Source organism: Mucor mucedo (assembly GCF_025094135.1).
Source record: "Mucor mucedo strain NRRL 3635 chromosome Unknown EV154scaffold_12, whole genome shotgun sequence".
Classification (NCBI taxonomy): Eukaryota; Fungi; Mucoromycota; class Mucoromycetes; order Mucorales; family Mucoraceae; genus Mucor; species Mucor mucedo.
Window position 1 is genome coordinate 438301 of NW_026252296.1, and position 23032 is coordinate 461332.

Sequence of the window (23032 nt, forward strand, 5' to 3'; positions counted from 1 at the left end):
ATTAATTGATCTCAGAGAGTATATTCGCGCTCTCATGCGCATTATTAGACTTCAAAATTTTTATTGATTAACTATAATGCATGGATATGTTGCAAGCTCAAAAACATGTGAATGCTAATATGGGTTTTCTTATTATTAGATGATCCGGAAAAATCAAAAGCGAATATTTTGGATCCGTGAACGTTTTACTTAGTTATCGCAAATGATACACGGCATACTTTAATTCAAATGTGCTTCATTTTCTGCCAACCAAAAGATAAACGGGAAAGAAGGTTGATAAACACGAAAAGACTCGGTCTTTTTTGTGTCATTAGTGGGCTAAATAAACACTGTAGGAATAGTACCATTGAGCCCATTTTTAAATGGGAAGCATGGGTCATCATCGTTCTTGTCGATAGTTACTGTGATATCACAGAGAAAGCTGACGAGTAAAAGTATACAATCACGTCACCTAAATACAAGTACATTACGGGAATACTTGTGTAGCTGAACAATTGGTTTGTAAAGTAAGTTCTATCTGACTTTTTTATTTCCTCACAGCAATTTTAAAGGAATCTTTATTCATAGAGTACAAGTTAAGTAGTGCCGCTTCAATTATTTTCGAAAAAACACTGTGTCGGTTTGTTGTGTAACTAACAGACTGTAGAGACATGTGTCCACTGATAATTGCATCATTATTCAGGGCTCATCTTTAAATGATGAATGGCTTCGTTTATGCCGACGAATGTTTTTAATAGAATGATTGGTAATAATGCTTCAAAGTATCTAGGAACTATGTGACAGGAAGTCTTTAGAAATGAGGTGTGCTTAAAAGAAAGGAGATTATTATGATAAAAACGCGCACTTGTCATGGTACACAAACATCAAAAAAGATAGGTTTACCAAACTGTCGGTTTTATGGGGATATAAATAAAGTATTTCCCATCTTATTTCACAGATCTTCTACTTTTTATCTTTTAGCTAGACTTTGTTAATCTTAATAGCACCTCCAATAAAATAGGTTAATTTTGCTGTTTTGTAATTTATTAAAAACCTTATTCTTTTCCTAAGGGCTGCTGGCGTATTTTGCAAAGGACCATCGGTCTGCATTCAATAAAAAGTACAGTTTGGGATGGGGCACCTGATGTCGCACATCGTTCCTGGTTGACTGTAACACTAACGTTCCAGTTAGTTTATAAAAAAAAAGGGGGTACAATAATACAAGTGTCATTTGGATCAGCGACATAATTTATTTTCCATGTATAAGTCTACGAGCGAAATGAACGAAAGAAAGAATATACTTAAATTAAATGACTTTACCGTCAAACAAGCGTAAAACCAATTATTAAAATACCGATAATTTCCCATGGCATGCATACCTGACTCTCATTGTCAAAGTTTCTTCGTCCGAAAGACTGAACTGCTTCATGAGCTTGTGAACAAAACTCTTCGATTATATTTAAACCGCATAGTATATAATTGTCCTCATCTGGCATACACTTTTACAATAAATTTGACATTGTCTCTATCTACTTATGATGGGATATAGAAGACCATTTTTTTATGAATTTCTGTCAACACTCTGTATGTGATGGGCTGCCAGAAGTAAATTAAATATTATTACTCTTCGCCTCCAAGCAATTTAGTGGTCTTCGATGTTTGGGTTTTTGGACATCTTTAATTTTCAGTTGGCGCTTTTTTTTATGACATGAATGCCACTTTTACAGTGTAGAACATTGATAATGATATGAGAAGTGGACCATGTCTTTTCCATCTCTACTTAAATAGGTAGTTATTTTTACAACCAATGCAAATGTTTTTCAAAATGCGATGTCAGGGTGTCAAATATGTCAGAAGCGCAAAACTGCTGTTCACGTTCACGCGTAACTGAATTATAAAAGAAAGGATTTCTCATATACAATACAATATTTATTCAGTTAGGTTATAAACTTTTGAGTTAGAATCAGAAATCAACCGTTAAAGTGCGATGTCAGGTAGCGCATACGTAAAGAAGATCCTCTAGCAAGTGCACAAGTTTCTTTTTTTTTGTGTCAGATCAAAGACTGTTACTATAGGTAACACAGAAGTGTTTGTTATGAACACATAGTATATTTCTCAGTTTTGTACCCCCTTCTGCAACCAGAATTATATTTATCTTTTTAACAAAAAGACCAAGTACTTGTCTAGACCGGTTAAAGCTCGTAGTTGTGCAAATCTATCTAATTAAGTAGATGATTGATTGACCAGCGAAATCAGACTTTTATAGAAGACAAAGAAAATGATGTAGTAAGAAAGACTGTTTTAAATATATCACAAGTACAGATTGGTGCATGTACATGCTGGCTAGATCATTGCAATCTAAAAGCAAGTACAGCTTCATCATATCTAGTTCTTTAGCGCATAGGAGATCATCGAGTGACTCATGTGATAATGACAACAATGATATGGGCTAATTTTTTGTAATGCAATTAGTCTCCTTGTTGGTATCAAATGTAATCATTTAATTGTAAGCGTTGCTATGTTCCCCTAAAGACGAGGGAAAGAGAAAGAAAAGAGAGAGAGAGAGGAAATGTTGTCTATGTTTAGAATTACTCTGAATTCAAATTTAAATTACCCACGTTCTTATTTGTTTTCCCGCCACTCTCCAAAAAAAAAAAGTCATTAGTTAGACAAGAAGGGGTCAAGTGAATAGCTTAAATTGCAGTGTATAGCGCAGGTGTTGCTGTTTTGACGGACATTAGATACTCAAGCCTACTAAAAATATTCTAGAACAGGCCTTTGAGGGTCTTTATATGGGATCGAGACCGCTGTTAGGGTGACAAATAAAAAAAAGTGAAAGCCAAAAAGTAAATAACATGATTCGAACAAAGAGATGATTAACTATATCTTTTTTTAGACTGGAGTTTTGATAAACGATTCCGTCAGCAGGCGCGGGGACCCCATCACTTGTAAAAAGCAACTCAGATTCTATGGATTGTATATTATGTGTTTGTGTAGAGAAGATAATTTTTATAGATGCTTACAGTTTAAAAAAGAATAACAAATGAAACACGTTGTTTGATAGTGAGAGAGAGAATGAATACAATTTCTCCGTTCAAGTGTTCCCAAATATTTGTTTCTTCTTGTTTTTCCCATAATGTCTCAATTTAGCAATAAAATACGTCATTTTAGCCAAAGCGGAAAAAGCCTGAAAGAGATTTAAAGGAGTGCTCAAAAGCAGAGAGCAAAAACCCAACGATAAAAAGTGATATAGACTTAAATATAGAAACAAATCCCGAGCGGCTTATTTATAACAGGTATACAGAAAGCAGAAACGCGTTATTTTAAAACGGAATGGGTTACATTATAGATTATTACAGTGTAACAGAACGGCTTAAACGATGACGTATTATCCCCCAGAGGTCGATCACCTAAAAATTTTTCCCTTCTGTTCTAAACTCTTCTCTTTTTTTCTTATATACCTTTTTTTTTTTTTTTTTTTTTTTTTTTTCTTATTACCTACACTTTAATTACACATCACTTAGAAACAATGACTAGTCGCGAAGGTACTCCCGATCCTAACTTGTTAAAGACTCAAGACAAGATGAACAAGGTAAAAGAAAGAAGGAAAAAGCTTTATATAGAATTTTTTTTTTACTAAAAAATGACTGCAGAATGATAGCCCATCAGCAGCTGAGTTAACCACAACAGAAAAAGATACTGATGATGGCGAAAAGATTTTAAATCCTGAAGATCTTATTGATATGAATACGTTTGAGCAATTATTAGATATGGATGATGAAGATGATCATGAGTTCTCATACAGTATTGTACTTAATTACTTTGAGCAGGCCGACACTACATTTAAAGACATGGATGAAGCATTGTAAGTTCTGATCTGTCTCTAATCAAACAGTATCTAATTATTTTTTTAAACAGAGAAAAGAAGGATTTACTCGAGTTATCTCGACTCGGTCATTTTCTTAAAGGTAGTTCAGCCGCTATTGGATTAAAAAAAGTAAAGGCAACATGTGAAAAGATTCAAAACGTTGGTAACTGCCAAGATGAAGAAGGAACAGGGGAAATCGAGAAGGAAGATGCATTGAAGCGTATCACACCATTGTTACCGCAAGTCAAGACTGAATATTCAGAAGCTGAGGAATATTTAAAGAACTTTTATGAAGTACAGGATGCTCGATAATAGATTTTGAAATTATTAAATAATAATAATAAAAAAAAAAATAATAATAAAAAAATAATAAAGAGATTAAAGGGACAAGGGCAACCTTTTATGATTTAATGACATCATACCTTTGGTAAAAATTTGATTGTAAAGAATACTAATATGAACATGATACACACAAAGAAAACTACTCCCATAGTCATGAAACTAGTGCCCCATGACTTGGAATAATGTTCATCCAATCGTTTTCTTTCTTTTGTCATTCGCTCCAAATTACTTTCAACCGCTTGTTGCGCTTCTCTCAATACAACATCATCCTTTGTCAATGTATCTCCCAGTGCTTGACTATTCATCTTTAATTGTTGGGCCATTCTTCCTAAATCCGTTGTTAACTCATCATGCATTTGGCGGTGATGTTGTAATACGTGTTCGATATTCGATGTTTCATCTTGTCTAGTGGGGTTTCTACGTGTCCTTATTTAGTCATTTACACTTGCATTAATTATCTCTCTTTTTTTTTTTTTTTTTTTTTTTACCTTTGTCGAATTTCGGAAGGCACTGCCTTTTTCTCCTCCTCATATTCCTCCTCCACTTCTTCTTCCGCTTCTTCTTCCTTCAAGTCTTCCTCGAGTAACTTCTACATAATCATGTAAGTATTTAACCACGTCGTAACAGCTTTAACTAGCATACCTTCTTTCGAGACGCTTCTTCAAGCCTGTTTTGTTCATCCTGTTGCTTTAACTCTAACAACCACTCGGGATCGGTCTTTTCCAACTGCTTCAACTCCTCAGCATGCTTCTTTTTTACTAAACGTGCTTCAGGTACACCGGTTTCCACTGCCACGTGCTATTAAATTGCGTTGAGTCTTTCTTCTTTATTTTATATCATTTAACCACTGCTTACCATGTTATGGTCGATTACAGCTCGTTTCAATCGGTCGAGATTATTCATGAAAGGTCTTGGACTGTACTCAGTAGGTTAACAAACTAATCTAAGAATAATGTAGCGTTTCAACATACTTTTGTGGCTTCTCTTCCGCAGTAAGTTTTGATATAAACTTTACAAACTATAAAAGCAACTTATTTAGAGACGTGTTTTCTCTCTCTCTCTCTCTCTCTTTCATCAAACTCTTACTGCAGCAAACTTTCGTTTTTCAGATGCTGTCCAGGTTTCGACAGGCTCTGAGTTTAACTTTGATTCACAGCATAGCATGAGCTTGTAAAGGTTGAGTTCTTTGGTAGTAGGATTCATTATGGCGGTTTTTTTTTTGTGGTTTCTAAGGAAAAGAAAAAACGACGAAATAAAAAAACCAGAGGACTTTTAAATTTTGGGAGATCATCAGAAGGCTGCTAAATGTCGCCTCTGAAGAAAGGCACTGGTTTGCAAAGCCAGTATGAAAGATCGACGCCTAGGATGGATTCCTCCACTAAATCTTAATTTCGATTATATTATAGAACTGATTTGCATAATAACAAATTCATCAATTGGCATTTAAATATACAATACAGATTTCTTTATTTATTTTTGAAATCTAATATGGAGTGAGTAAATTCTCAGACCTACGAAATTTTTATTTTTTTATGCAGTTGCAGCAAATTGCTCGACAGCACCAGCAAACTTGGAGACACCTTCAATGGCTTCTTCCTTTGAAATGATCAAGGGAGGAATGACACGTACAGTGTTACAACCAGCAGTGACTAATAATAAACCACGCTCACGAGCCATCTTGACGATAGGAGAAGGATCCTTTTTGAATTCAACACCAATCAAGAGACCGTAACCACGAACTTCCTTGATGATATCAGGATGGCTTTCTTGTACTTGTCTCAACAAACCTCGCAAGTGCTCACCCTTTTCATTGACATTTTGGATGAACTCGGGTGTAGTGATACGCTTTACAACATTTAATGCAACAGCTGAGGCGAGAGGATTACCACCAAAAGTGGTGCCATGGTCACCTAAAATATATATGTGTCAGAAAATCGCATTCTTCTTTAATCAATGTAGTACGACTTACCAGCTTTGATTAATTCACCTACCTTCTCTGAAGTTAAAATAGCACCAATAGGCACACCATTGGCCAAAGGCTTAGCCATGGTTAAAATATCGGGAATACAAGCCTTGTCAAAATGTTGATGACCCCACAATTTACCGGTACGACCGAGACCACACTTTAATAAAATTAGATTAGCAGTGTATCAGGATTAAAAACGATGTGGCTAAACTTACTTGAATTTCATCGAAAATCAACAAGGTATTTGTTTCATCACAACGTTTACGTAAAGCTTGCAAGAATTCGGCCTTGGCAGGATGAACACCACCTTCGCCTTGAATAGGTTCAATAATGACACCACATGTTTTATCAGTGATAGATTCTAAAGTCTTTTCAATGTCGTTGAATGGGCTGGTGACAAAACCAGGTACAAGTGGGGCAAAAGGTAATTGGTATTTAGGGTTATAAGTAGCAGAAAGAGCGCCCATGGATCTACCATGGAAAGCATTTGTGAAACAAACGATTTCAACCTTATCCTGAGAAAATTTCTTACCCCACTTACGGGCAAACTTTAAAGCGCCTTCATTTGCTTCAGTTCCAGAGTTTGCAATAAACAATTTACTAGCCCAAGAACCGCCGTTTGATTTTGTAGTTTCTACCAAGGATTTAGCTAATGCACCGGCATTCTCGTTATGATACAAGTTACTGGTGTGTAATAACTTGTTTGCTTGGTCGAAAAGTACTTGGGCCACTTCAGGATCGGAATGGCCTAATGCTGTCACTGCGATACCTGCTGTGAAATCTAAATATTTACGGTCACTTTGGTCGTACAAGTAACATCCTTTGCCTCTAGTGATTACAAATTCGGGTCGAACATATGTGGTGACAGTGTACTTGTTAAATTCTTCTACTTGTTCACGCGTAGATTGAGGTACATCGTTATCGGGATGTGTCAACTATGTATAAAGAAGTTAAGTCTTTGAAATCTCCCCTTGTGCTTTTTTTAACATAATAATATTCACCTCCGTAACAGGTTTAAATGAAACAGCGTATGTACGTTTCTAACATGTTTGATGTTGAGTTTATGGATTACTCTTCTTTATATTTTAATCTATTTTACCAAGATTGTATGTGCAGGCTTGATAACCGCTTTGTTTAAAGGACGAAACATATTGTTAAGAATAAAGAAAGAAAAAACTAAAAAAAACCGCTAGGTTATATCCTGTGTTCTTTAATCTCCTATTAAAATAGGACGGATTGTTTTTTTATTTCTTGTGAGTCACGGTAGAGTTGATTTTTAAAAGCTTGAGTTCTTTTTAACAGGAAGTGAGTTAATATGAGTCAATTTTATATTTGAAAAACCGGTTACCTAGATATCTGGAATATTCATCCAACGCTTTGGCTGTCTTTTCCATTTCAATAGATTGCTGATGCACTTGTTCAATTTGTTCAATAAAACTCGAGAAATCCATATCTACAATGAAATCAATCAATACAACCTCTCTCTCTCTCTATATATATTTTTGATTTTTTTTTTTCTTAACTGCCTTACAAGCATTTTGTAGTTTAGACATTTCCTTCATTAAACGTTGACTCATTTGGCTCATTTGAACATATTTCTCCTTGGTCGATTCGTTCATGGTCGTCAATAACTGACAGTCCTGGACCGTCACTAGTTTCATTAGCCTCCTTTCTCTCCATTACCTTGAATGAGAGTGGCACTTACACTTTAACTCGGCTTTGGTATAGTCTGCAAAATGCCTGTAAGCATCTTCAGTCAAGCGGACGATATGTTCTTGGTCCAGACCTTTTGTGTATTCATTGGGTTTCAAGGCAACTTTATTAGAGGTAGACGAAGAAGGAGAGAGAGAAATCGGTAATCTGTTACTCATTGAGTTATTTGAAAATATGGAAAAAGCAGATAAAGACTGAACAGTGACTTGATTTACGTTTCTGAGTCGCGACAAGCATAATTTTTTTTTCTTCCCTTTCTTTCCCTTTTTTTTTTAAAAAAAATATAAATATGCCTCAAGAAAAACGATTATTCAGTAGTGACTCAGAGGAAGAAGAAGATTACAAGGTAATGTTTGCCTATGCAGACTTTGGTTGTAAGCCAACAGTTTTTTTATAGCCCGCCAAAAAGCAAGCTGGCACGTCAAAAAAGGTAGAATCTTCAGAAGACGATTCGGACATGTCAGACGACGTCTCCTCTTCTGAAGAAGAAAAGGTAGGATAAAATAAACCACCTTAAAGGTCAGCGTATTCACCAATATGAACTACGACAGAAACCTAAGAAGAAACAACCAGCTAAAAAGACCAAAGAAAAGACCAAAGAAAAGACCAAAGAAAAAAAGGCTGATGTGGAACGTAATGCGGATGGCGATCAAATCTTTCCTGTAAGTTTAGATATACGTTATTGGATCCTTGTTTATTGAATACGCGGTAAAATAGTTGTCAGTAAAGAGAAGAGTTACAGTGAAATCTTTTCCAAATGGGGGAGCTGCCATTGATATCAGAGAGGTATATTTGGATAAAAGTGGTGAGCAACGTCCTGGCAAAGGTACCTTAAATTTAAAGAAACTGTCAACGGATTTGAGTCTGAAACGCATTTTTAGGTATTTGTTTACCATTGGATCAATGGAAGAAATTAACTGCTTTCTTACCTGATATTGATGAAGCTATTGCTGCACTTCCTAGCAAGAAGTAAATACGTCAACTATTAAAAATTAAAAAGAAAGTGACTCATTCATAGTCTTACTCCGATTTGGTTTAAATAAAAGCTTTCCCTTAATCCCAGAGAAAATTCTTTTCTTTTTTTCATCTTTTCTTTCCTCAATTTTTTTTTCTTAAATAAGATGTCTACTTTTGACCTCACCAAAGTCATTCGTCCCAATATTTTAGCCTTAAAGCCTTACCGCTGTGCACGTGACGACTATAGCACAGGCATTTTATTAGATGCCAATGAGAATGCCTATGGTCCTGCTTTGACCACTGAACACAAAGGAGACTTGAACAGATATCCAGACCCATATCAACCTCAAGTCAAGGAGCGTATCTTAAAGTTACGTGGATTGCCCTCTACAAATAACATTTTCTTGGGCGTTGGCTCTGACGAAGTCATTGACTTGCTTATTCGTATTGCATGTGTTCCTTCCAAAGACAAGATCTTGATTACCCCTCCCACTTATGGCATGTACTCTGTTTGTGCTCAAATCAACGATGTTCAAGTTGTTAAATCTCCATTGAATGTGGAGAATGGTGCTTACCAGCTTGACTTGGACAACGTTAGTACTCCCCCACTCAAAAGAAAGAAAAAATCTTGCATGACTGATATTAACGATAATCTTCAATTAGTTATTTGCTTCCATCAAGGCAAACCCAGAGATTAAGCTTGTCTATTTATGCTCTCCCGGTAATCCTACTGGAACTTGTCTTTCTCATGACAGTATTCGTGCTGTTCTCGAATCCGATTATAATGGATTAGTGGTTGTAGATGAAGCCTATGTCGATTTTGTGGATAAAGAAGAAGGCTCTGTTGCCACCTGGGTCGATCAGTATCCTAATTTGGTTGTGATGCAGACCTTGAGTAAGAGTTTTGGCTTGGCTGGTATTCGTATCGGTATTGCTATCGGACACCCTGATCTTATTCAAATCTTGAACAATACAAAGGCTCCTTACAATATCAGTACACCCAGTGCTTTAATTGCCGCAGAAGCTCTCTCCGAAGAAGGCATTCAAACTATGCACGATTATCGAAAGCGCTTAATTGCTCAACGTGCCGTTATTATTGAAAAGTTGGCTAAAATTAACGGTACCGGTCGTGTCCTTGGCGGCAATGACTCCAACTTTGTTTTAGTTGAAATTTTGGATGCTAATAACAAGCCTTGTAATGATCGTGCTCTCAAGGTTTATTCCATGATGGCAGAGACTCTCAGTGTGGTGGTACGTTTTAGAGGCATGGAGTATGGCTGCAACGGCTGTTTAAGAATTACTGTGGGTACCGAAGAAGAAAATGCTACCATGCTTGACATGTTGCAAAAGGCTTTAAACGAAATTAAATAATAAAAAAACACACAAAAATTTGATCCATAGCAAGTCTGAGTGGATTTTATTGTATATTTTCAGATTATTCTAAATTCAGTCTATTCGCAGCATCTTGAACCAAAGCAATCATCTTTTCTTCGTGGCTCACCTGTTTTTTCTTCACATCCTCGAGTTTCTCTGGGATAGTTTCGTTTATTTCTTGGAGTTTTTTATTTATTTCCGTTTCAACTTTCTCAACCTTATCTTTTGTTGCTGTCAGGCTGGATATTGTTTTTTTTTTTTAGAAATTTACTTTTTTACATAAAATTAAGGTTACTTACTCTAATCTAATTGTGACCAGCCTGCCTTCTGCTTCATTAAATGACGCTTTTGCAGCAGCTACAAGTTCTCGACGACGTGTAGTAATTAATTCATCTTGTTGTTTGAAGCGAGCTTGCTTTAACTCCAGGGACTGAAAAAAAGAAAAAATTAAAAGACAATTGAGTAATATCAAATAAGTTTTTACCTTGTACGCTTCTTCAAGTATCTTTTTCTTTCTTTCGAATTCTTCTTCGTCCTCTTTAATTGCGGACTGTCTCTTTTTGTTCATTCCAATCATCTCGCTTAATGTTACTCTTGACTGTGTTGTATCCTGTACAAGTTGCAAGATTTCAGCTTTAAACTTCTCTTTTTTTGCTGCCAAGCGAGACTAAATATATACAATGAGTACTATAAATGTAATTATTCCATGAATCATACCAAATTTTCGCTGCCCCAGTTTGTATCGTTTGTATCCATATAATCTCGGTTGAGAATTATTGATTCTTCACCTGTTATAATGTTGAATTCTGCTACCTTGCGTTCAATCTGTAATAAAGAGATGAGAGAATGACACTCATCTATAGACGCACCACTGGTATACCTCACTTATATGCTTTTTATAGTCTTTTTGAACTGATTCATCCTCCTTATTTGTCTCTTCAAACTTTTGTGTAACAGCCGTAAAATCGCTTCTAAATTTTTCCAGGCCTTCGTTTGTTTGGATGACCTTTTCCAATATGATATTTCTTGCTGCCCACTTATCTTCAATATCCTTAATCTCATTTTGTGTGTTGCGTAAAGCGATCTGTAAATCTTCGAGTTCATCCTCAAGTCGACTATTCATCGTTTTATACTGATTTGATCTATCTTTTGTACGCACAATATAATCTTTGTATTTTTGGACGTCCTCGTGTAAAATGACGTTTTGCCTGTTTAAATCCTCTAATCGCGACTATGTACGTGGAAAGGGAGATGAGCAGTCATGTATAATTGAACTTGTCTTGTAACGAATTTTTACTCACTGTTGCTTTACTTGCTTCTTCAATCTTCGTTTTAAATGCAGCAACTTCGGATACAAGTGCTTCTATTTCATCTCGACGAAGACTAAGAAGATTGTCTAAATAGGATACGCTTAGTGAAAAAAACAAATACATACATACATTTTTAATTGGCTATTTATCTTACCACAGTCTTTGCGCAACTTTTCGTTTAATTCACTAAGATCCTCGTTTCCCGATTGATGTTTATGATAAGCACCAATACTATATTGACGAAATATTTGCATTGGATGTTCTATTCTTTCCTGTTCTCTAATGGTCTCTGTTGTTAAATCCACTTGTCGACTGCACTCTGTCAACCAAAACAATAGCGCAAAAAACGTTGGATGCGCATGTAAAGTACCAATAGATCTTAGTGTAGCGGGAGTAATCATACTCAGCAAGGGACATTTGAGGTCTCGCAGCAGTTCCAATACTTCATCTTCAAATTTCTTCGCAAATACATGATTTGGTAAAATACGACCGATAAGAAACTTGAAAACCGCTTGAAATTCCAGTGAGGATACACTACGCGACGTAGCAGGCTCTATACCGTCATAATCAGTTTCCCTTAAATATGCTTTTATGGTGGCACAGTATTTGCGTTGAACTTCGGGTTCCTTTATATATTTTTGGTCAATGCTATGTCTTCCCGGTTGTACTTCAACTTTTTGTTTGTTAAGCGTTCCGTTAAGCTCATCAAGCGATTCTTGAATGTCGTCAAATAATCCTTCTCTGCCCCCACAAAATTAGACGAACAACAAAAAAGAACAATCAAGATCAGGTACGATGCCTTACCTCAATGACAATAAGGAATCGGGTGGAGTAGGTCGCTCTACAGGAAAATGTGTCACTTCCGAATTATTGGGTGGTCCTCGAACATTAATTTTTTTTCTTGCTAGATTAGGGTCTGACTGTGTGCTTCTTTTAATGGACATTGTATTTTCCTTTGTAAATGTTGAGGAAGAAAGGACATGGAAAAAAAAAAAAAAATCACGCTGTCACGTCTTTTCACGCGCCTACTTTTCTCATTTCATGGTGCTTTTTGGTATATCTTTGCTTCTATACGGTTACGCCTTTGAAAAGACATTGGCTTTTTTCGTTTGCCTTTTAGTTCTATCTGTGATACTTTTATCTGTTTCATGTTTTAGCAGTAATAGTATTAGTATGGTTCATTTATAATGGCATGCATAGGCCCTGATGGATGTGTCTATACCGTGGCGAAACAACTAATGAAATAATGACATTGCTCGAAATAGGTTACATTCAAATAATAATTTATGAATTAAAAATATTCTCTACTGTTGAGTATCAGCTCACACATGTACACTTCTACACACGTTTTCCTGTTACAAGTACTGCATACTTTTAAACCAGAAGTTGCATGATTGGCTTGAATGACATATAAAAAAAAAAGTTACTGTGCCTTAATTAAATCAAAGAAAGCCTCGTCCTATGAGAGAATCAATCTCACTATTTTTCTCGACAGATTAGCTTACTCGTCGAGGGAATTAAGTATACATTATTCTTAATGCCTCACGAACTTTAATCCTATTTACAATCGTTGATAATTCTTTTTTTTTATTAAGTTAATTATCTCTTTATGTAAATAAAAAATTTGATACCGCGTTGCAATTTGTTTGGTTACACTGGTTTTACTGAATGGTCATCGAAGACCCACCATTGCCTATTTTGGTGGTCTTGAATGTAAGCAATGCAATAATCTACTCGTCCCGGCATATGTAAATTATGCAAACGTGATTCATCATCGCCGCCGGCACGGGGTGCAATGGACGTCCTTTGGGTGAATGTGCCTGTGTATAGATACTACACAAAAAAGGGTCAATTGATTTATGCAGGATGATCGCAGCATACACTTACAGTGGGCGTGAAACAAACAATAGGCTCCATCTTGGGCATGTCATGGCCAGTAAAAAAATCCATTGGAAAGTCACCAACCACATCATCCACAATGACGTTCACATTCACATAATCTACTGGAATAGCCTCGTTGGCAATGTAGGGGGATTTGAATGGTTCCAAAGTCTGGTCATCATCTACCACTGCTTCCTGGATTGAATCTAAAATAAACCTGAATAAATCTGATAAAATACCAACAAATAAAAATTAAGTCATCTTGTCTAAACTTTTTTTTTTTTACTAACCTGCAGCATCATCGCTTTGTATGTTTCTTGTATCCATGGTACGGTCAAAGGTAGGAGGAGGAGCTGTAGGAAGGTGTGCTTCTGTACCAGGATGGTTATTTCCCTTTACAGACTCCGTTTGCTTGAAAAAAGCATTCAAGTTGAACCTACTGTTGTGTTTGGCAGCCAAAATTCGGGGTGGGGTATACACTCGCTGACGAGTGTTCATACCAGCAAAGATTTTGGCAAGCTCTCTAACCACTAATCATTGCATTTTTTTAATCACTGTTCTGTTCTACTTTTTTTTTCTTTGATTTGTCACTTACTCATCTTGCCTTTACATACTTCATTGAAAATCACAGAGACATCGTTCAATCTTTTGACAGCTGTCGTATTGTCAGGTTTCAATACCAAGGTATTGTTCATGATGGCCTTTTTCAATGGCAAAGTAGAGAATAAACACAACATTGTTAGGTTATTGTTGGATACAGCGAAATCCTTACCTGCAGTGTCGCATTCATGAAACTGGCATTACTAGTTTTAATAAGCAGTCCTTTGATACGGAAGTAATCAAGTAGCGTGTGGATAGAAGGGAGCATTTTAAACAAGATAATTTGTAATAAACTTAAATTTAGATATCGAGAACAATTTTTTATATTAAAAAATAATGAAAACAACTAAAATAAGTATAAATGTTATATGGGTCGATGGATAATGTACTTTACCACTACAGATTGGATTTCAATGCAATAAAATATAAGTAAAAAGAAGATATAAACGCTAAGAAAGAAAACTTCAACAATTTAAAAGGGCTAATCATATTTATATGAATAGCGGAGTGATAAAAAGAATAAAGAAACCTGTCTAATCCCCACGCCTTACTTTTTGTTTGTTTGTGTACTTTTTAAAATTAAAAAAAGTGATACACTCATCAGCAATTTTCTTGTTCCTTACTAGATTCATCTATTTTACATTTCACTTGCCACGATCTTAACCACTATTTAATTACAACATGCTCTTGTAGTTATTCATCCAAACGAATACTATTATCTATCCAATATTTGATTACCGCAATATCTGATCGAATATCCACCGAATATGTATCTTTGATTCCAACCTTTAGCACATTTATACTACCGTCATAGATATAAGGTAGTCTCGGTCCTAAACCTTCCTTCATTATCTGCAACAATGTATATATGTTGACAACATCCAATCAACTTGGACTACGTCTCAAGACAAGGTCACATCTCCACTACTTTATATCAATATTCAATACTACCGAGAATGTCTACACGTACGTCTTTTTTTTTTTATCGGGGACAGCCAGGGTGCGCGTAGTCGTAATGTTGGGATTATGATGCTTTAATAGACACCAAGAGGTCAATATAACTTAATAACTTGACCTAGATACAGATTTATCACAACCAGCTTAGTTTAAACCAGTATATGTGTGTTATAGCTTACTTTCAGCTACTCGTTTAGACTTGACCTTAATATTTCTGCGTAAGATTAAGATCAAACGAGCTTAAAGGCAAAGGAGTGATGGTAAAATTATCAAACCAAGTAAAAATCATTCAATATACATTTATTCGTAATTATCATGTTGTTTTTAATGATGTATTCTTGTTTCCAAGTCTAAACGATAGCCAAATCACAGATCTTACGTTGTGACTACGTGCATTTTGGTTGTCCCTGTCCTTAATAAAACTCGTTCATTCGATCTTCTGGTTAAATAAACAATTGAATTATTTGATGTATACGAACGCTTTTTTATCAGTCTGCAAATAAAAACCATTCAAACATTTTTTCCTTCCCTTCTTCTCTTCATTTTTTTTTTATCCAAATCGTATAACACTACCTTTTTAAAGAGAAGTAATAACATTGGGAAAGGTTAGTTAATAACAATTGTTTTTTATAAAAACGCTAAAATATTACCTTTTTTTTTTATCAAAGCTACGGATAGTCTTTTAAATATAAGCAATACCTCCCGTTTCCAGTTGTAAACATTAGGGAAGAAAATCCAGTGGGTCGTCGTTCGTACAAGGCTAAAGATCAAAAGTATGTAAGAGAAAGAATGGATCAGGTGACCTAAAAATACGTAGAAAAATTTACAAATATACGTCGGTGTAGACATTTTCATTTTTTAATCCTTTACCTTCTTTATCACGTTTAAAATGAGGTTTTTACTCTTTATGCTTGCATTGGTGCTTTCTGTAAGTTATCTTAATACAAAAGGTATCATATTTTAAGTGTGTTAACCTTTATTTTTTTAGGTCTTCGTACAGGCAGAAATCATTACAAAGGAAAGCCCATTACCTCATCAACTTATTGTTAATACCGTGCAAAATTACAAACAACGCACCATCAACTATCTCTCATCTGTTCAAGCTTTAGCTGATAACGCCGAAAGAGAGCTAAAGGCTAACAAGAACATCAGACCCTCTACTGAATACTCCATCCATGACATAACTTTTACTTTTGCAAAGTACTTGCCTTCCTGGGTCTATCCCGAGATTCTCTGGAAGGAGGACACTGTTACGCGTCGCAAACATATTGCCAAGGTTTTACGCTCTTCCCCATTAATTTCTCGACCTCGCTATACTGCCATCCGCGACGAAGTTGCTGGTTGGGCCCAAACATCAGGAGATGCCTTAACTGATCATTTCGCTAACCTTACACTTGAATTGGACTCATTGCTTACATCAACCATGGATCTCGTCGAAACATCTACTGACGCAGAATTGATGGACTCTTTATTTATGACAGCAGGTTGTGTTACTTTGGAACGTGCTATTAATAAATTTATCATCGACTGTAACCAACAGTTTGGAGCGACTTTGGATCAGGTTAATTCCGACTTTGACCGAATTGTCACATTGTCAGGTGAACTTCGTATTCCACTGGAAAGCATCCGTCTCGATGCTATCGAACGAACAAAGTATATTCATGACAAAATGTTCAATGCAGACATAGCCAATCGTCTTCGTAATCTTGGACGTTATATCCAGACTCATCTGCAAAACTTATCCAGAGATATCAAGAATAATCAAGACAACCAAGAACTGTCCAAGGCATTTAGAAAGTATACCGCAGATCACCTTTTAAGAATTCAAGATGTCGAACGTGTGTATGATTTGTTGAAAAAATCAAAGACTTTTGTGGATCGTATATGGAATAACGCAAAAAATGAATTGATACAAAGTCCTTTTAAGATAAATTATTGGATTGATGTTGTGGACGAAGTCAAGGAAGCTGCCAAGGAGTTAGTTCGACACCTGTTAAAATCAAAGAAGAGACATCATCAAAAGCATCGTCATTGCTCTTTCTATAATTAGCTTTTACCCCCCTCCCCATCCACCCTCCCACCCACGGGCAGCAATGCTTATATCACATTTGTAAATATGTTCCAATTAATAGCAGGAATAAAATAAGTTTTATTAAATAGGAGAGGTCATAGTTTTGACGTTCAAAATATTTATTTTGGTTTTCAGGCTGCTCAATACCACGAAAGGATTGTTTGTGGTTGGAGACGGAGTCGGTTGAGTCTAAGCGTAATATTAGCATAATCAAAAGATTAACTGTGTTTGCATATCGGAAAAGGTTCAATCAAAAGGTATTTTAAAATACATCATTAGAAAAAAAAAAAAAAAAAAAAAAAAAAAGCATACGATTTTCGCAGTACTCATGTTTACCTTCATATGCAGTGAAACGTGGGCTATTTCGCCTCAACAAGTAAATCTGCTTACATATGATAAAGTTTCATTGAAAGTTAAAGTTTCATTGAAAGTTAGAGTAGCAACGAGAGACCTTTTTAAGCTTATCCACAGTAATGTTAAATGATAACTTATTGTACACACTGATAAAAGGATGTCGAGGAAATCACGAAGAATTGAGCTTTAAGAAAACGATTAAATTTATTTTTAATGATATTTTATAAAAAGGCTTTTCTGTTAACTACAGCGACTATGAGTGTGCTTCATTTAACCCTTTACATTGTGACATTTCCTATACCTTGGCTTTGCCTTAAAACATGCACTTGGCCTAAAATACCTGTCAAATATAGATGATGATGATTAACTTTGCTTCGGAAGCAGCCATCTAATGTTACATTGCATCGGAAAACTCTTAATATAAATATTTTTTGTCAGCTGTACTTACGCTAGTCTATTCAAAATTTACAAGTTTGCGCGTAACTCTTTACGCCAATTATATTCATCACCCTCAATGAAAATACGAAAAAATAAATTGTGATACTTTGTATCTCTCACAATGTTAGGTTTTAAATAAGGATATGAATTAGTGAAATATAATGATACATCATAAGATAGTCAGGTTATTTTATTTTTGCAACTCCTTTGCTACAAAGTCTGACAATGAATCATTAATCAATCATGCAGAAATATTTTTTGCAAAATTTAAGGTTTTTAATTCTGAAACCCTTAGTAAGTGAACAAGTTTTATTTTTAAACTGACAAACAAGAGCTGAATTATGTCAGTATAATTTAATTGTTTATTCAATCAGCCATCTGTTTAGGTGTTTACTTTATATCGAAACATCTGAAAATAGTAGACTGCGATTTGGCACGTTAAAAGTAACTTGAGTCACGGATTTTAATTGGACGTCTATATACAGTGCATCTGTTATATCAGATATTTAGTTTCATCATCTGTAATCATTTTAATTGTATGAACTCCCAGTTATCTGTGCAAAAAAAAAATATCCATTGTTAAACACTTTTAATTACAGTAGACAGTAATTTGACACTAGATACCATCCAGATGATTTCAAAACTTTTGTCCACACCACATCATTTGCATCACTTACATAGGACGTCAAAATAAAACAATTTGATTGTTTACTTAACAAAGTTGTTTACGTGAATGAAGAATGAAGGGTTTCATGTAGGAGGCTATCATGTATCACAGGCTTTTAACTTTGCGCGTGACCCGGTGTCCCCAACACCTAGAACGTTCCAGAGCCTCATACTGAGTCTTAAAACTACCATTGTACAAAACGTTCTGGGCTCTTCCAAGACAGTCCATATTATGAGTCACCATCTAAGATTAATCAATGTTTCAGCTGCGGGGATTCATGTTATCTTATAAATATAAATATATCACCTTTTTTTCACCTTCTTCATTTCATGTCGGTTATCCTTTATTTCTCCCCTTTATTGTATAATCTATTTTGTTAGTGTATACTTTATAAACTATTCAATCATATCAACTCTCAATTGCATGCTCTTTTGTTTATGGAAAGGAAGGCTTTGTATTTGTTGTACAAATAAAAGTCATTTTCGCCTGCTTAAATCCCCTTCGTTTACCACTAGTAAGTATCTTATGATATTATTATTTTAATATAAGCCAGGCCGCATTTCTGACAAAGGCTATAATAGACATGGTCAAGCAATCAAAAAGGCGGATGATTACACCATAATAATGAGAGCCCCTTGATATCGATCAATGGGGCTGAAGTTGTTTTTGCTATAAGCAAGCAATCTCGCCGGTACTGGTGACACAGGAAAATTATGAAAACAGTAATTTGCAAGTTGCCTTAAGTTTTCATAGGGTCCAGCTTTTTACAGTCTGATCGCAGCTATTTACAGTGGTAAGTCCTAGAAGTTCATACAAATCCTTTGAAGATAATGACGTTTATAATTTAATGTCTTTGTCTGCTAAGGCTTTGGAAGATAGTGCGCCTCAATTACTGACAGTATCAAATGAAGTAATAATAGATTTCAGCGATGTCAAATTTCATATGACAAGCGCTGATTTCTTCCTGTATAATTCATACAGTGAAAGATTGGCGGATGTTCTAAATAACCACGGCCAAATAAATGTGCATCCCAAATTTGCTGTATTTAACAGTAAATCAGTATGTATTAATAGTATATGGCAAGTTCATAGGTATCTCATCATTCTTACAGTTAGGTAAAAGACGAGCCGATGAAATTGATGATGGCAATTGTGCCTTGGTATGTATTTATGTCATTAATAGTTTAAATATATACTCACTTTCCAGTCTTATGTAGAACACCGAAGCTCGTAGAACCATACCTGTAAGCTAAAAAACGTATTCATATGACTATTTTTAATATTAGTTTCATTCTTATGTAGGCCGAATTTGAAGTGGCTGAGGGATCCAACCGTTACCAGATGTCAATGCCATCAGTACACGCTGAGCAATGTAAAAAAGAAAGATCCAAAGTGAAAATACGGTGGTGAGCTCTTTGTGCAGGTATCGATGAAGCTCCGGGTGTCGACCAGGCTCTGGGTGTCGACCAGGCTCTGGGTGTAGGTGAAGCTCTCGTTGTTGGTGCAGCTTTCGGTGTTGGTGCAGCTCTCGGTGTTGGTGTACCTGTCTTTGGTGGTATTGGTAAAGCTCTGTGTAGTGGAATGGGTGAAGCTCTGTGTAGTGGAATGGGTGAAGCTCTGTGTGGTGGAATTGGTGAAAAACTCGGTGTTGGCGGTATTGGTGCTGAAGCCCACCAAATTATTTCATTTTGGTACTTCATTTTCAAAAAGCAACACGATGTCAAGCGCACAATACCATCAGTATGAACAGGATCAAGGTAGCAACAAGTCCCTTAATTCACTCAAGCTGCTAGACCATTTAGTCTATTTGCTGGAAGAAATTCCATTCGATGAATTCAATTCCACACTATGGGTAACAAATGTTGACAATCTGGACCAAAGGTCACAGACGTTTTTAAATGTCGCAAGATACACGCTCTGCTCCTTCCATCTGATAACGAAGACAATACCTGAACATGCCAACAACCATGAAAGAACGTACTTCATTGAGAACGTAATTCCATCCATGCTGTCTTTGGCCAAGAATACAGGCTTTATTGAATTCAAGTGGTATGGTAGAAAAAAAAAATATAGAAAAAAGAAAATTTAACATATATCTATCTATTGCAGGTGTGAGACTGAGTTTCGCTCAACTAAGACCATGAATATGGCAGAGTATGATTACGATCTCCGTGCTGCTCCCCCCAGCAAATATATTGATGCTTTGGGAATACTTGGGGGGTCTACTTTTTTTGCTGCCCGATAATTATCGTCCATGGATTTTCTTCACCGAAAATCATGGTCCGTCCCGGAATTTTTGGCTGGGAGAAAAATTCCGGAAATGATTTTTTTGAATGTTTGGGACTCCTTAATGTCTGGGACTCCTTAATGTCTGCACAAAATAATATGGAGTTAATTGTCATTGAATCATCAAGGTAAAGTACATTTAAATAAGATAAAATACAATAAAAATTTACTCTTGTGGTTATATAGTGGCCGGCTCAAGGAACATACAACTCACACCATTGAAGATTCGCTTAAGATTTTAGAATGTGGTGTTGCCACTTTAAAGAAAGAGGCCATGCACTATAAGAACGCTTCTGTGTCGACGTTCAAGAGACTTAAGGTTTTTTCCGTACAAGTTATCAAGACCCAGGTGACATTGTTGGAACTATCATTGTACGATGAATCGCACTGGAGTTTTGTGGAGAAACGATCGGCAAAGCTTCCCACCAACTGGAATGACAGGCTGCAAATCGTACAATATCTGGAACTGTTGGCGACCTTGTTTGTATGTAATCAATAATATGAAGGACATCTAAATTATAATCATGTTAACCGTTTGTCTTTAGGGCGGTATTTTAGATACCCAACTGGTCCAAAAGGATCTTGTCAAAGAGAATCTTGGTCTTGTAATGACTAATAGCCCCACACTAGGCTCCATTATGTTTAGCTCTTGTTTTGTACACGTACACAAACAGACATTGCATTTCGTTTATTTTTACAACGAAACATCAATTTACTGTTAACCACTATCATCCAAGATAAAATCCTCAAATTCAGGACTTTAATTGTCTTATTTATAATAAAAAAAAAATGCGCCCAATATGATTTCATGTTCTCATGTTTAAAAAAGCTGCCCATAATTTACCCAATATTGACAATGAACTCTGTGGTGATCTGCTATATTGTTGCTACATTAAATAAATCCATATCTATGACATCAATACATTAAGAATGATTAAGGGATCAATTACCCAATATAGATAGTTAGTACTATCATATCATATCACAAGGTTACAAGAACACAATGACTAAGGCTTACTGAAGATATGGAAGTACAATGTGTTTAAGATGACAGTAATTCCAAGTGTAACATATTTACAAAATAAGCAGTTAAAGGTAACAGGATACACACTGGGAAAATGATAACAACTTCAAAGATACACTAAAGATAGTGGTACAGCAGATAGTCTTTTTTATATAAATACTTGTTCATTTTATTTCATAATAAAGATAATCTTAAAAACAGTCTCAAACTACTTATATACTGCCTTATAATTTTACTTACTGTTTTTGTCAGGAGCGGGGCGGGGCAAGAGCAGAACAGAATGATTATTAAGGTGAGGGACAAGGCAAAGAGAAATTATATATCTATTAGTATTAATATATATATAAAAGGAATGTAGGTAGAAAAAGGTTTATTCAAAGAAACAGGAAAAATAGATAAGATCTTGAATACAGAAATAAGAATAAATAAACATGCTGTTATTTATATTAATTGACAGATCGGGTAAACAAGGGTTCGGGGATCAGATATACAGAGACAGATTATTAGTCATATTGAGTTTGGGACATCTTTTGGGTAGCGGGCATAGATACAGATAATTTCGGGGAAAGATGCAGAGGATAACATGGGCTGATATTATTAATGTTTTACAAGGGAGTTCAAAGGCAGAGGTACAAAGGGAACGGGTGTTAAATGGGTTTGACAAGGACAAGGGATAACGGAGATACATTATTTGGAACAGAGACGTTAGACAGGATACAATAGTGAAGTGACATGTGTGACAGGAGACAGAGAACAGGGAACAGGTGGAACAGGTGGAACAGGGACAATGGGCTAGTTGGGTTTCAATAATGATCTGAGACATTTTGCATGATAATATGCAACTGAAAACCTAAGCGGTTCATGACAGTTTTGCATGGAGAACAAAATAAAAAATAAACCAAAATTGATACTGTTAGAACTTGGATACCATTTTATTATGGACGAAAAAATATAATTAAAAACGTATCTCAATGTATTCAAAAATATTGATGGTCTATGAGAAAAACTATGGATATTTATATAAAGAACTGGGATAGTTCTAGGGAGAATAGTAAGCGCCTTATTGGATTATGATGTAATAATCTGGTGATAGTAAATAATCAACATGTCTTTAATTTTAGCCCTTCAATACTGAGTATATAAATATTAGTCAGAGGGATCAACAGTTATAACATCAAATGAAAAGAGTAATATTTGTGCTCAGGATCTATTAATATTTTATAGTCCAGGCCCATTCAATTGTAT

General features: G+C 35.6%; 12 protein-coding genes across 12 annotated transcripts; 7 read left to right on the forward strand and 5 right to left on the reverse strand.

Moving 5' to 3' along the window:
- Positions 1-3448: 3448 nt before the first annotated feature.
- Positions 3449-4197, forward strand: EV154DRAFT_496444 (signal transduction histidine kinase). The gene is made up of 3 exons (XM_051600150.1): positions 3449-3571; positions 3633-3844; positions 3898-4197. The coding sequence occupies exons 1-3, from the start codon at positions 3509-3511 to the stop codon at positions 4157-4159; spliced, it is 537 nt and encodes a 178-aa protein (XP_051461684.1). The 5' UTR covers positions 3449-3508; the 3' UTR covers positions 4160-4197.
- Positions 4143-5568, reverse strand: EV154DRAFT_496445 (vesicle transport protein). The gene is made up of 6 exons (XM_051600151.1): positions 5276-5568; positions 5161-5207; positions 5045-5105; positions 4832-4987; positions 4678-4778; positions 4143-4606 (listed from the first exon to the last, which is right to left on the reverse strand). The coding sequence occupies exons 1-6, from the start codon at positions 5390-5392 to the stop codon at positions 4264-4266; spliced, it is 825 nt and encodes a 274-aa protein (XP_051461685.1). The 5' UTR covers positions 5393-5568; the 3' UTR covers positions 4143-4263.
- Positions 5569-5631: 63 nt separating this feature from the next.
- Positions 5632-7342, reverse strand: EV154DRAFT_496447 (pyridoxal phosphate-dependent transferase). Its single transcript, XM_051600152.1, has 5 exons — positions 7255-7342; positions 7157-7195; positions 6371-7090; positions 6159-6312; positions 5632-6099 (listed from the first exon to the last, which is right to left on the reverse strand). The coding sequence occupies exons 1-5, from the start codon at positions 7303-7305 to the stop codon at positions 5720-5722; spliced, it is 1344 nt and encodes a 447-aa protein (XP_051461686.1). The 5' UTR covers positions 7306-7342; the 3' UTR covers positions 5632-5719.
- EV154DRAFT_38936 (biogenesis of lysosome-related organelles complex-1 subunit 2-domain-containing protein) lies at positions 7323-8281 on the reverse strand. Its single transcript, XM_051595093.1, has 4 exons — positions 7861-8281; positions 7687-7806; positions 7504-7608; positions 7323-7446 (listed from the first exon to the last, which is right to left on the reverse strand). The coding sequence occupies exons 1-4, from the start codon at positions 8024-8026 to the stop codon at positions 7400-7402; spliced, it is 438 nt and encodes a 145-aa protein (XP_051461687.1). The 5' UTR covers positions 8027-8281; the 3' UTR covers positions 7323-7399.
- EV154DRAFT_559689 (uncharacterized protein) lies at positions 8158-8841 on the forward strand (the record flags this gene model as incomplete). The annotated part of the gene is made up of 5 exons (XM_051605566.1): positions 8158-8214; positions 8266-8361; positions 8420-8530; positions 8586-8694; positions 8750-8841. The coding sequence occupies 5 exons, from the start codon at positions 8158-8160 to the stop codon at positions 8839-8841; spliced, it is 465 nt and encodes a 154-aa protein (XP_051461688.1).
- Positions 8842-8967: 126 nt separating this feature from the next.
- On the forward strand, positions 8968-10401 carry EV154DRAFT_458352 (histidinol-phosphate aminotransferase). The gene is made up of 2 exons (XM_051597441.1): positions 8968-9418; positions 9489-10401. Exons 1-2 carry the CDS (start codon positions 8990-8992, stop codon positions 10194-10196), a joined length of 1137 nt encoding a protein of 378 aa, XP_051461689.1. The 5' UTR covers positions 8968-8989; the 3' UTR covers positions 10197-10401.
- On the reverse strand, positions 10229-12666 carry EV154DRAFT_39072 (HEC/Ndc80p family-domain-containing protein). Its single transcript, XM_051595108.1, has 8 exons — positions 12314-12666; positions 11664-12250; positions 11501-11595; positions 11080-11430; positions 10917-11024; positions 10684-10866; positions 10499-10629; positions 10229-10438 (listed from the first exon to the last, which is right to left on the reverse strand). The coding sequence occupies exons 1-8, from the start codon at positions 12451-12453 to the stop codon at positions 10261-10263; spliced, it is 1773 nt and encodes a 590-aa protein (XP_051461690.1). The 5' UTR covers positions 12454-12666; the 3' UTR covers positions 10229-10260.
- A 493-nt stretch (positions 12667-13159) lies between these two features.
- On the reverse strand, positions 13160-14258 carry EV154DRAFT_599478 (uncharacterized protein; the record flags this gene model as incomplete). The annotated part of the gene is made up of 5 exons (XM_051607117.1): positions 13160-13342; positions 13397-13617; positions 13681-13920; positions 13986-14091; positions 14163-14258. 5 exons carry the CDS (start codon positions 14256-14258, stop codon positions 13160-13162), a joined length of 846 nt encoding a protein of 281 aa, XP_051461691.1.
- Positions 14259-15808: 1550 nt separating this feature from the next.
- On the forward strand, positions 15809-17108 carry EV154DRAFT_458354 (uncharacterized protein). The gene is made up of 2 exons (XM_051597442.1): positions 15809-15875; positions 15936-17108. The coding sequence occupies exons 1-2, from the start codon at positions 15837-15839 to the stop codon at positions 16995-16997; spliced, it is 1101 nt and encodes a 366-aa protein (XP_051461692.1). The 5' UTR covers positions 15809-15836; the 3' UTR covers positions 16998-17108.
- Positions 17109-19201: 2093 nt separating this feature from the next.
- On the forward strand, positions 19202-19753 carry EV154DRAFT_39183 (uncharacterized protein). The gene is made up of 3 exons (XM_051595123.1): positions 19202-19270; positions 19389-19537; positions 19590-19753. The coding sequence occupies exons 2-3, from the start codon at positions 19421-19423 to the stop codon at positions 19692-19694; spliced, it is 222 nt and encodes a 73-aa protein (XP_051461693.1). The 5' UTR covers positions 19202-19270; positions 19389-19420; the 3' UTR covers positions 19695-19753.
- Positions 19754-19824: 71 nt separating this feature from the next.
- On the forward strand, positions 19825-20891 carry EV154DRAFT_496495 (uncharacterized protein). Its single transcript, XM_051600153.1, has 3 exons — positions 19825-20041; positions 20066-20526; positions 20587-20891. The coding sequence occupies exons 2-3, from the start codon at positions 20195-20197 to the stop codon at positions 20720-20722; spliced, it is 468 nt and encodes a 155-aa protein (XP_051461694.1). The 5' UTR covers positions 19825-20041; positions 20066-20194; the 3' UTR covers positions 20723-20891.
- Positions 20845-21485, forward strand: EV154DRAFT_559695 (uncharacterized protein; the record flags this gene model as incomplete). The annotated part of the gene is made up of 4 exons (XM_051605567.1): positions 20845-20891; positions 20950-21247; positions 21309-21368; positions 21438-21485. 4 exons carry the CDS (start codon positions 20845-20847, stop codon positions 21483-21485), a joined length of 453 nt encoding a protein of 150 aa, XP_051461695.1.
- Positions 21486-23032: the final 1547 nt, after the last annotated feature.

What these genes read in the sequence shown, in the direction of transcription:
- EV154DRAFT_458354 (XM_051597442.1), top strand. Translation starts at nt 15,837, where the DNA reads ATGAGGTTTTTACTCTTTATGCTTGCATTGGTGCTTTCT. An exon ending in TGCTTGCATTGGTGCTTTCT is followed by an intron (nt 15,876 to 15,935) that starts GTAAGTTATCTT and finishes TTATTTTTTTAG; the next exon opens with GTCTTCGTACAGGCAGAAAT.
- EV154DRAFT_39183 (XM_051595123.1), top strand. Translation starts at nt 19,421, where the DNA reads ATGACAAGCGCTGATTTCTTCCTGTATAATTCATACAGTGAAAGATTG. An exon ending in CTGTATTTAACAGTAAATCA is followed by an intron (nt 19,538 to 19,589) that starts GTATGTATTAAT and finishes TCATTCTTACAG; the next exon opens with TTAGGTAAAAGACGAGCCGA.
- EV154DRAFT_38936 (XM_051595093.1), bottom strand. Translation starts at nt 8,026, where the DNA reads ATGAGTAACAGATTACCGATTTCTCTCTCTCCTTCTTCGTCTACCTCT. An exon ending in TACCAAAGCCGAGTTAAAGT is followed by an intron (nt 7,807 to 7,860) that starts GTAAGTGCCACT and finishes TAATGAAACTAG; the next exon opens with TGACGGTCCAGGACTGTCAG. An exon ending in TGAATATTCCAGATATCTAG is followed by an intron (nt 7,447 to 7,503) that starts GTAACCGGTTTT and finishes CCTGTTAAAAAG; the next exon opens with AACTCAAGCTTTTAAAAATC.
- EV154DRAFT_458352 (XM_051597441.1), top strand. Translation starts at nt 8,990, where the DNA reads ATGTCTACTTTTGACCTCACCAAAGTCATTCGTCCCAATATTTTAGCC. An exon ending in ACCAGCTTGACTTGGACAAC is followed by an intron (nt 9,419 to 9,488) that starts GTTAGTACTCCC and finishes ATCTTCAATTAG; the next exon opens with TTATTTGCTTCCATCAAGGC.
- EV154DRAFT_39072 (XM_051595108.1), bottom strand. Translation starts at nt 12,453, where the DNA reads ATGTCCATTAAAAGAAGCACACAGTCAGACCCTAATCTAGCAAGAAAA. An exon ending in ATAAAAAGCATATAAGTGAG is followed by an intron (nt 11,025 to 11,079) that starts GTATACCAGTGG and finishes TCTTTATTACAG; the next exon opens with ATTGAACGCAAGGTAGCAGA. An exon ending in CTGGTCACAATTAGATTAGA is followed by an intron (nt 10,439 to 10,498) that starts GTAAGTAACCTT and finishes AACAATATCCAG; the next exon opens with CCTGACAGCAACAAAAGATA.
- EV154DRAFT_496444 (XM_051600150.1), top strand. Translation starts at nt 3,509, where the DNA reads ATGACTAGTCGCGAAGGTACTCCCGATCCTAACTTGTTAAAGACTCAA. An exon ending in CTCAAGACAAGATGAACAAG is followed by an intron (nt 3,572 to 3,632) that starts GTAAAAGAAAGA and finishes AAATGACTGCAG; the next exon opens with AATGATAGCCCATCAGCAGC. An exon ending in AAAGACATGGATGAAGCATT is followed by an intron (nt 3,845 to 3,897) that starts GTAAGTTCTGAT and finishes TTTTTTAAACAG; the next exon opens with AGAAAAGAAGGATTTACTCG.
- EV154DRAFT_496495 (XM_051600153.1), top strand. Translation starts at nt 20,195, where the DNA reads ATGTCAAGCGCACAATACCATCAGTATGAACAGGATCAAGGTAGCAAC. An exon ending in GGCTTTATTGAATTCAAGTG is followed by an intron (nt 20,527 to 20,586) that starts GTATGGTAGAAA and finishes TATCTATTGCAG; the next exon opens with GTGTGAGACTGAGTTTCGCT.
- EV154DRAFT_496447 (XM_051600152.1), bottom strand. Translation starts at nt 7,305, where the DNA reads ATGTTTCGTCCTTTAAACAAAGCGGTTATCAAGCCTGCACATACAATC. An exon ending in CATTTAAACCTGTTACGGAG is followed by an intron (nt 7,091 to 7,156) that starts GTGAATATTATT and finishes CTTTATACATAG; the next exon opens with TTGACACATCCCGATAACGA. An exon ending in TGATTTTCGATGAAATTCAA is followed by an intron (nt 6,313 to 6,370) that starts GTAAGTTTAGCC and finishes ATTTTATTAAAG; the next exon opens with TGTGGTCTCGGTCGTACCGG.
- EV154DRAFT_496445 (XM_051600151.1), bottom strand. Translation starts at nt 5,392, where the DNA reads ATGAATCCTACTACCAAAGAACTCAACCTTTACAAGCTCATGCTATGC. An exon ending in CTGTAATCGACCATAACATG is followed by an intron (nt 4,988 to 5,044) that starts GTAAGCAGTGGT and finishes GCAATTTAATAG; the next exon opens with CACGTGGCAGTGGAAACCGG. An exon ending in CCTTCCGAAATTCGACAAAG is followed by an intron (nt 4,607 to 4,677) that starts GTAAAAAAAAAA and finishes AAGGACACGTAG; the next exon opens with AAACCCCACTAGACAAGATG.